The sequence below is a fragment of the Adiantum capillus-veneris genome, chromosome 21, assembly GCF_014529385.1.
Source record: "Adiantum capillus-veneris isolate H3 chromosome 21, ASM1452938v2, whole genome shotgun sequence".
Taxonomy (NCBI): Eukaryota; Viridiplantae; Streptophyta; class Polypodiopsida; order Polypodiales; family Pteridaceae; genus Adiantum; species Adiantum capillus-veneris.
The window spans coordinates 2,828,347-2,838,801 of record NC_140951.1 but is presented as its reverse complement, the minus strand read 5'-3'; the positions used below and the strand labels follow the sequence as shown (position 1 = coordinate 2,838,801).

Genomic DNA, 10,455 nt, shown 5'->3' with positions numbered 1-10,455 from the left:
CCTTCTTGAACACTATGTCTTGGATTTAAAAGTCATCAACTAAGTCTCCAAGGTCTCTCGAGATTATTCTTATGACATGAAAGTATCTCTTCCATTTTCCTCTTCCTCAACATCTACTTGCCTAAGGTTTCCTAGAACATCTTCTGCTTCTTCTTGCTCTGTACTTCATACACATATTTAACTCTTACTTCCACTTTGTCATAAGGTTCTATTAACTTATTACTATCCTCTAATCATGATACATGTATGCACACCTTGATTTATAAATTGTGTGTTTGTTTCTTTGAAAACAAGATCTTCCTACACGCATATGTGTCTACTAGAATCAATTAAGAAAAGAGAAACAAAGCCACTTAGCTTATCGAGATAGCTATCCCAAATTGCATCACCTAATGCTTTGGCTCTAATTTGCCAAGTCAAATGTCTCTCGTCTTCTTCTCCAAGCCATTTGGGGTTGCAACGGATTTGTGACACCAATCAAGAAAGAAAACGGCACCGAGCAACAAGGAAACAAGTCATACAAAGCACACCTACCATTCTTGATAGCAACAAGAAAATTTTAAAACCAAAGAGGAAACAAAAGACTTAGCTTTCACTCTTATAGAAAGGTCTCCATAGCCGCGGCCCACGATCCTTATGTGACCTAGAGTGTAGCCATAGCTTTGATACCACTTTTCAATCGGTAACATGACGGCCCTGCAAATACATGAAATAGCATAGCATATCGTGTGAAAAGTGTGCATATGCACCTCCTAGAGAGGAGTGTTTGTGCATGCACATGGTAGAGAGGAAGAGAGAGTGATAGAGAGGAAAAGGATTAGCACAAAGGCAAAGGCTACTCCCAGAGAGAGAGAGAGAGAGAGAGAGAGAGAGAGAGAGAGAGAGAGAGAGAGAGATAATAAATAGAAAGTTTAGCCATGAGCATCTGATATCCACTACTACATTGCAAGTGATAATCCAATGATTTAGGTTTTCTTTTCATGGCTTGTCAACCACACAACCCGTTGCATAGATGGTCAAGAAACATTTACAATCATCAATGCAAGTGATGCACAAGATGGACGTCCTACACGAATTGCACAATACTACTACTAAAGTCCTAGTATTTAAAATGACATAAATGAGCTCTATCAGACAGCACATGGATCTTGCTTGGCAAAGATAATGGTGGTGAGGTGTTGCATGGACCGAGCAAAAGCTTCAAAACACTATTCCCAACACACAGCAATGAGATTCAACAAGTATACCAACACTAATACAACGAGCATTGAAGGAGAGCAGGGTAACACAAATTGAAGATGTCATATATGAAGGCAAAAACCCAATTGCTAACCTCAAGTGCTTAACCTTGGGTTACTTCTTTCACATAGAGGAGCATATGTACATTTAGAAAGTTTTAAATGGCCCTGCTATCTAGCAATGTAAGAGCTGTCATCCCTTAGCGGGAAGTGATCTCCGGCTGTACTGTTGCTTCGACTTCTGTCGAGCGAGAAGTTCTGATGAAGCAGGTCGTATACCGTCTTCTTGAGAAGCTGGGTATCGAGCGGACGACCTTGCCCTGCTTGCTGCTGAAGATGCTTGTCGATCTCCTCTCTAATGGTCGGAAGCAGGGGAGATGGAGCTCGCTTCGGGGACCTGCCTTCTGCATGATTCTTAGAATGTAAAAAATCTCTTGATCTCGGAGTGAACTTGCTGTGCTGCATCACAGCATGCTTATTCTCTGTGTAATTTTCCGCTTTTGCTTGATCTTGCTGGCCATGGTGTCGGAGCTTTGCTGATGCTACCACATGAGCTTGTTCTGCTATCTCGTCACTTAAGTTTCCAGGCTCTGTATCCGAACCCGATTTGGGAGCTTCCGCTCTCAAAGCGCCACGTTTTGAAGGAGCCATGGTTACTCTGGTAGCTGTGCTTGGCAGAGATGATGAAACAGAGGACGCGATATCCGAATCTGCTGGTGTTTTCACCCGTTCATGGTGTTCCGTTGATATGCATCCATGCTTCATGGCTGGCTCTTTGAACAACCAGGCTTGTTTCATCAGTTTGTTCACCATTTCCTCTGCGTAGTCTGGGACTGCTGGTTGATTCAACAAGCTTGCACCCTTCTCCGCCATCCGTGTGCACTCATTCGCAAACATAATTGCATCCATCAGGCTCTCCTTTGCCATACCTAACATCTCATATGCTTGTGCGCGTCTCCACAGGCTCTTACCATGACAATTTACTGGCCGAGCTAAGCACAAAGCACGAGTTGCATCACTAATGGCAGCTTCTGCATCTTCCATCAACAGATGACATTGTGCTCTGTTGCTGTAAAGTATCATTCTCTCTTTCTTGACTTTCACAGGACACTCTGCAAGAGCGTCTGTGAACTTGGAGGATGCGGTCCTCACATCGCCAGCAGCAAACCTTGCATTGCCCTCTAGTTTGAGGTTAAGGGAAATATGTTCTTTTGCAAGATGCTCGTGCCTGGACAGGTGCTTTTCCCACTTTGCGCACCCACAACAGCTGGCAAGATCGTCCAATGCCTGCCTGCTTTTTGCAGAGAGAGACCCTCGAAGAAAAGCACAGGGCGATTGTGTGTCATCTTGAAGAAGTGTTTCCATGATCTCATCACCAAGCCTCCGTCCTGATCCTGATGGGGTCATCGACGGGAGCTCTGCCAAATCTGCCAGTGCAACCACTGCCATATCCATTACCTGTTCCACAATCAATGACACTGTTTCATTCGTTCAAATTAACGGTGAAGTGCACCCTAACTTTGAATTCAAATTTTAGCGAGTATGCCATTGATGCAGGAGATGCACCTCCATATGCCAGTGCAACCACTGCCATATCCATTACCTGTTCCACAATCAATGACACTGTTTCATTCGTTCAAATTAACGGTGAAGTGCACCCTAACTTTGAATTCAAATTTTAGCGAGTATGCCATTGATGCAGGAGATGCACCTCCATATGCACAACACGGTCTAAAGAGTAGATGCTTCCATCGAAGAGCGTTTAAAGCGCAGTCAAATCTCCTGTAACATCTACTCCATGGACAGAATAAACCATCAATTTTACTGAGACAGAAGAAAACATACATTGGGTAGCCTGCTAATGATGTCAATACAACCTTGTTGTACCTAGACAGGCATCGACTCGAAGACAAGGGTCTACAATGCCATTCCCAATCAATCAGGTGTAGGTCCGCATTGAACAACATGCAAAATGTATGAGGTCGAATGCGAGTGAGTGTGCCCCACATGCCTGTATGTTCAGTTTAGTTGGGGTAAAGGCTCCTATGGACTCAGCTTGATGCAGTACTGTATGTGAATACCAGGAAAGATAATTTGATGCTGTACCCGCTGACGAGTCCGTGTATCCTGCAGAAGCAGCAGCAAGCACTCCACAGCCAAATATTGCCAATCATCAGATGACCGAGCGATTCTCGAAAGCGCTTGCACCACCGAAGGGCACAGTGTTATTGCGCTCCTTCCCGATTTGTGCTGGCAAATGCTCCTCAGCAAGCCAATCCCAGCTGGCGAATCTTCGTTCACCAGTCCCCCCCACATGTCTGGCAGCTTGCTTATGAAACTAGGCCTACATATGGTGGCTATGTACTTCTCCTTAAATGCAAAGCAATTGATAAGCTGGAGAGACCAGCATTGCAGTTGGCTTGCCCACTCTTCTGCCTTTCGGTTCTCCATGTCGTGGGCTCTCGCAGATGTATGTGCCCTCCTTGTAAGCAATTCCCGATGATACTGCAGCCTCTTCTCCTCAGTTTGCACAAAGTGGGTATAGACAATATCAAGGGAGCACACTGCCAGCTCCATACCAAGCTCAAGGACCTCGGAGTGGACCGCTACCGATAGGAATGTGGAGCTGAAGGATGCCAGATGACCCAGTGCACGCACAGCGACCCTTTGTTCGACCCATGTGAGCCGTCCCCTAAGCAGCTCAAGCAGAGGTGGAATGACGCCTTCTTTCACTGCTCTCTCAGCAAAGTCCTCTCTGTTCATGGTGTAAGAGCCTATGATGTGAGCTGCATAGTAGGGGACGAAGATGTTCTGCTGCTGAAGCAACCAGCGGCGATCTTGAATGCCCTTGCGAATGAGAGAGGCCATAGAGCCCAAGATACCTGCATCGATCAATTCTGCGTCATTAGGCCGGCTTATAGCGAGGCTCCAGAGGCCGGAGACGGCAAAGGCATGGCCAGCGTTGGAATGAGAGGGGAGGTCTCGCTTGAAGTACTTGATGAGGAGGGCTTGCCGCTTCTCGAGATTGGGTTCTTTGATGAGGCAGAAGATACAGGAGGAGTCTGTGCAGAGGAGGTGATGAGCCTCCATGGGGCTATGGGCAGAGAGGCCCATAGAGGCCTAATGAGCTCAAAGGGGCAAAACAGTAGAGTGAGGGGAGAGAGAGGAAATGGTCCTGTTGCTTGATCTGCTACTACATGATGGCAACCTGTGTGATGATGATTGATAAAGTGCAGAAGAGCTACCTAGTAGACCAGTACAAAGTGCTACATGCTGCTTTGGAGAGGAAGATAGTGAAGATAGTTTTGTTTTGGGATCTGGATAAGTGCAGTGTTGAGCCCCGGCCCCCTACTCTCTAGTGGATCTTTTTGATGTGATGGGCATCGGGTCATGTTGGGCTGTATGTCAGTATGCGTGTGTCAGGAGAAGGAGAGAGAGAGAGAGAGAGAGAGAGAGAGAGTGTAGAGGGAGGGAGGGACTACATGAATGATGTAAAAGTGTGTGTGTTTGTTGTGATATTTTTGGCATAGGACTCGGATGTTGGTGAAGCCTTCTTCTTGTAACTTGTCCATAGCCTACATACAAATTGTGCAGAGGAGAACAAATGGAAAGTTGAAACGCTCTGCAGACCTCTTCTGCTGAAACTTTTCATCACTTCTTTGCCACTTCGGAAAGACCCTGGCTTCCTTGAGTCTTGACGCTTGCACTGGCCCCCCACGTGGGGCTGCCTTTGAGAGTTGAGAGCCTTCTCTCCTTCATGATAATGATCATCAATCAATCATTGGCCGGCCCTCTAGGGTCAAGACTCAAGGCTCCCTCCTTCAAAATGGACATGGAAAATTGGAATGGCATTCTTAAGCTCAAATATGACACCTGAAGGAGACAAAGCGATCCACAGTGTACATCCCAAAGCCAGCCACACGACCTAAGGGCCCTTTCACATATGTCCGTGGACAAGAAAACGGACCTTGAACCTTCACATGAGTGAGCTCCGCAGCACTAGACAAACTAAAAAGCATTTCACAAACAATGAACATGGGTGTGGTTGACTCATGCCCATCTTTCCCTATATTATGGCCTTGATTGGAAAAGGTGCAAGCAGATTACAAAAGGATAGTTTGATAGTTTGACCCAACCCATGAAGCTTTAGTACGTATTTGTAACTGTAAAGCAAAACCTAGAGGCATTGTCTACACGTAAAAAGATACAAATGCCCCTAAGGTAGGATACGACCAACAGTCAAACAATGGTGGTCAAAGTACAAGAGCACCATCAAGAGTGGTTACCAAAAACAAAGAAATAATTGAGGATAATAAATAACCTAGAAGGCTCAATATACATGGCTAGAATCATTGGCCTCCATCTTTGCCATCTTAAGGATTTTTGAAACTCCTTTACGTGTGTGTGTGTGTGTGTGTGTGTGTGTGTGTGTGTGTGTGTGTGTGTGAGAGAGAGAGAGAGAGAGAGAGAGAGAGAGAGAGAGAGAGAGAGAGAGAGAGAGAGAACAAAAGTTGAGTGAGGTAATCCAAACCATGTTGTATTCCTCTCTAACCAAATATGCCATAAGAAAGCACCTCTGAGACAAGTCCAAAGAGGAACATCCATGAAGCTACACTCACCCAGCAGCAGTAGAGACCTCCAAGAAATCTGTAGGGAGGCAATAAAGCAGACTCTTTGTAGTTCCCTTTTAAATAGGGCATTATGATTGCATTCCACAAATAGATGGGGAAGCACAAACTGTCTGAAAATCCAATATTCTTAGCCTTTGCACTGTCCAGACACCTTGGTGGAGGATGAGCCGCATGAGGCAGCTCTGTTTGACTGACAAGGAATAGGCCCATAAGCATTTAAAAAATTTGGCCATTGCTTCTAGGAGATTCTCCATATGTTGTTAACCTTGGCAACCAGGGCCCGATCCATTTTTACCCTCATTTTCTTTGGATGAATAGATGCTTTTGCACAAATTGTAGAAAGAGAAGGGATTGCCTTTGAAAAATCTTTGTAATGTTTCTTTCACCCTTTGTATTCTCTTTATGACCAGATCAGTGTATCCTTGTAAAGTCTAAAACTACTATATGAGATCAGTTTTAGTGAGGGAGACTCCATTCATGTAAACATTCGGCCACCTCTTCGAGGCTGCTTTGAAGCATTTATGGGCTCTCTTGGAAAGAGGCAATCTCCTAGTGTTAGTGTGCCACCCAAACCAAATATAGTCCTACAACCAAAAACATAGAGAGAAGGTCCAATCTCTTGGAGGAAACCAATATACTTTCCTGCAATTCCAAGATTTTTAGAACCTGCAGACAAGTTCAATACCCTTTGGAGTAGAATTAGCATTAGAAACCAAAATTTCTTCAATTGAGCTACGACTCCAGGCTTTATAGTCCTTAAGGTGGAAATTTTGTACATTCCTTTTGATCAACAATGCCCAAAAATCTGTAGAAGTTGAGGCTAGCCAACTTGGTTGACAATTGTTGAATTTTAAAATTCACATACCTCCAACTTCTTTACCACTACAACAAGTCTTCCAAGACACCTTGGGAATTTTGTTAGTGTCCTTAGAGCCTCCCCAAAGGAATCTTCTTTTGCTAGACTAAAAACCTCATTTAACTAGTATTGAGAAGGCATCCTATAACATTTAATGGTCTAGAAACTTGTTTGTAGCGGAAAATAACATAGACATAGTGAGCATTTCATAAGAATAGATTCCTAATGAGCATAGCAAGAGTGCTTGGATGGAGAGAGCAACAAAAGCATAACACCTAGTTAGATAGGCATGAACAATACTTCAAAAAGAGAGAGAAATTAAGCTATTGACAACAGTTGAGGACCCAATATACATGGAGCCGGTCCCCCCTCCAAAAGGCTTTGTATTATAGGTTTCCCCCATCAAGGGACAATACATTACTTTGTGTTCCTTCAATAACTTGCTGGTGCAATGAAGATGGAAGCTTCAAGCACCAAGCTCACACTTGTAAAACACAACATCAATTCCCTCACGGTCTCAGACCCAAGACCTCACACACCTTTGAAGATGGTGAGAGCTAGTGGGATATGAGAGTAGATCGAGAGGAAGAAGGAGTATACATACAAGAAAGAAGTATGTCTCCTCACATAATTACTCATAATAGCTTAGCATAGCTTAGTAATTAGCATGGTAGAGGAGATGAGCATGCATTGGAGCTTGGCTCTTGGTTGGATTTGCATCACAAAGCCAAGAGTTGTTGGTGTAGGCCTCCCTTCTCACAAGCTTGGAGTAGATGATGAGCTTTCCATTAAATCTTGAGAAGGAGATAGTCTTCTTTACACCACACATGAGATTGTGTTAGTGTGTGTGTGATAATACCTTGCCAAAATCATCCCCCCTCTCTCTCTCTCTCTTGGTGAACCCCTCTTGCTTTTTACTCATGTTGGCATCCTATTGGACCCTGCAAATCTTAGCCAATGATACTTAAGAAGCATAAGTGTGATAGCCTTGTGACATGTGTCCCCCTTTCCCCTTTTGTGAGAGCTTTAGGTATTTAAATAATAAAATTAAACTCTCATTGGACCCCTTAGTTTTCTGGCCAATAGGAATCAGGCAAGCCATTGGGCTGTCACTGAATGCTCATTGGACCCCTTGGGAGACTGTCCAATAGTCTTCTAGAGAGCTTAATCTATATTGGTTCTTTTATCAAGTGTTTTTAAATGAATTAAACTAAATGTACTCTAGCCTAATTCTCATTGGTCCACCTCTATGGCCATCCAATAGGATTTGAATGCACCTTGGGGGCAACTGGCCTAGGGAGTTGACATGTGTCCACTATGCCCTTTGTGTAAAGGGAGCTTGCAAGAGTGAGTGTGCGTGTGTGTGTTTCTCTCTCATCACGTACTAAAAGGGATCTCCCCCTTAAGGATAGGGATGTGGGAAGACTTTTGAGTCTTCCCACAAGCATCCAATTTACCGAGAGTTTGACCATTGAACATAACCTTTGAATTTTGGAACCTTAGCATTTTGGAAGTCTTAATGGGCTGAACCTTAGGGTCTTTGAAGCCCATTGTTGCACATTGCTCTTTTGCAGATGGTCCCCCCATTGGATCCCTATTTCCCTCCTTTGGATCCCTAATGTGACCGGTCTACTAGCTTAACCAATAGTCTAGCTTTTTTCCCGTGGTACTTCCCCATATTAAATGATCAGTTTAACATGAGAAAATCATTTAGAAGGATTAGATATTAGTTATTATGACACATCCAAAAAGAAAGAAAAAAGATTAGGGAGGACAAAAGATAATGATATAAACCAAAAACCCTTGCAAATAGGTGGGACTGATAATTTTGCCAAGCATATAACTTTTTTTTTAACTTTTCCAGTAGCTAATTCCATCTTTGATTGAAGGAAACATTGAACCCCATGGGTATGCCTAAAAGTCTGAAAATGTGACCATCCTCAATGACCTTACATGCAGCTTGGGTGATAATTACAAGGCAGTCTCCTTTTGATACTCTATATCCTGTTTTGACATGATTAATCACAAAACCACTAGCCAAGTAGAAAATACTCAAGCATTCCCAGAAAAAAATTCTAATTGTGCACCATTCCTAGCATTAATTGATGGGATTCTTGCCGGACCAGCATCAACAAAAGTGTCAAAAAAATCTTGGTAGAGACTACAAAATTCAATAGGATTCCATCCAAACCAAGATTTTTCCAGTCTTGAGTTTTCCAATAGTTTATGTTATCTTCCCTTTAGAAAAAGACTCATCTATTAGTTTTTCCAAGTGAGAAGGCACTGTGTTCTTCCTAATAAAAGAAATTTTTGCTCTTTCTTTGGTTATCTCACCATTTATTAGGAGAAGAGGAGAGAAAATATTGGAAAAAAAGGTCCTATCTATGTCCACATTTTCTTTATGGGACTTAGCTTGGATTCCATCCTTATTACTCAAAACTAGGATGAAATCTTTGCATTTTCTCTTTTTTAACAAGGAGACCATTTGAGGGAACTAGGCTTTTTAATTTTACCATCCCAAAATTTCATGGTCCAAGCAATGTCACCCTATGCTTCTAGAAGCTCCTCCCTTCCTATAAATGAGCATAAAGGGAGGGTGGATCAACTAGGGCCTTAGATTCAAGCAAAGCAATTTGTGTGTTGATCATCATTATTCTACTAGACCTAATCTCCTTGGATTTTCTTTTGAATTGAGTCAAGGCTTTCTGGGATGGCTACTTCCCAGGCTATAAAAGCATTATCATAATGAGCAAATGCATGCACAAAAAATGTTTTGCGCCTTGATCTTTGTTAGTGCTTGATGTGTCAGGGTACTTTTCTTTTTGGACTTTAACTAAGGTCTTAGCTTTAAGCCTTAGAGGCATGTTTACACAAGTGCCTAATGCCTAGGTGGTCATATGGCGTGTAACAATTTTCAGATGTAGCCACCATGCAATTTCTACAGTTCCCTGTAGTCGTATTGTTGTTCTTGCTCTTTAATTCAATGGTGATGATGAATATACAGTGAATGCAGTACTTTCTTATCTTCATTATGGTGTTTCTTCTTCATCTACTCTACAGTTTCATGATTAAATGTGCAATCTCCTGCCTCGTTTTCCTTCATACTGCATGTTTCTTGCACTTAATACCTGTTAGAGTTGTGAACCCCTAACCAGGGATTTTAATTACACGATGACGCATTTTGTTAAATGTTAATTATTGTTGTTATTATCACTATTTTTTTCATGTTAATAACATATCTAATGTCATGACTTACAAAAACCGATAGAAAACGTAAAACCGGCGAGGCAACCAACAAACCCCGGCAAGCCCAGCGGACATATTATAAATCCCAGCGGGCCCGACGGGCAAAGCAAGAATCCCGCCGGCCCCGTCATGTACCCCCTCCATATTTGGCGGCTCTATATAACCCTGTAGTAGACATCACGTCACATCACCGCTTCCTCTAAATTTGGTCATCCTTTAAAATTTAGAAGAAAAACTAAAGGTTAAAAAATGAAAAAAAATTAAAACTTAATGAAACTCTGATCATGGATCATTAGTTCTTTTTTGGACTGAACTGATTCTTGAAAGGAGGTAGAAAGGTGAATCTTTGGGTCGGTATCTCTACATTTGGGATGAACTAATCTCATGTTTGGTTCACCGTTATATTTGCTAAATTGATTGCTATATTGATTAGAACTTCTATCATGGGTCATTAGTTCTTTTTTGGACTGAACTGATTCTTGAA

At 42.7% G+C, this 10,455-nt stretch overlaps 1 protein-coding gene across 1 annotated transcript; it reads right to left on the bottom strand.

Moving 5' to 3' along the window:
- Nucleotides 1-1,248: 1,248 nt before the first annotated feature.
- Nucleotides 1,249-5,081, bottom strand: LOC147430462 (uncharacterized). The gene is made up of 2 exons (XM_086493089.1): nt 3,345-5,081; nt 1,249-2,696 (listed from the first exon to the last, which is right to left on the bottom strand). The coding sequence occupies exons 1-2, from the start codon at nt 4,350-4,352 to the stop codon at nt 1,410-1,412; spliced, it is 2,295 nt and encodes a 764-aa protein (XP_086349215.1). The 5' UTR covers nt 4,353-5,081; the 3' UTR covers nt 1,249-1,409.
- Between the last annotated feature and the right edge of the window lie 5,374 nt (nt 5,082-10,455).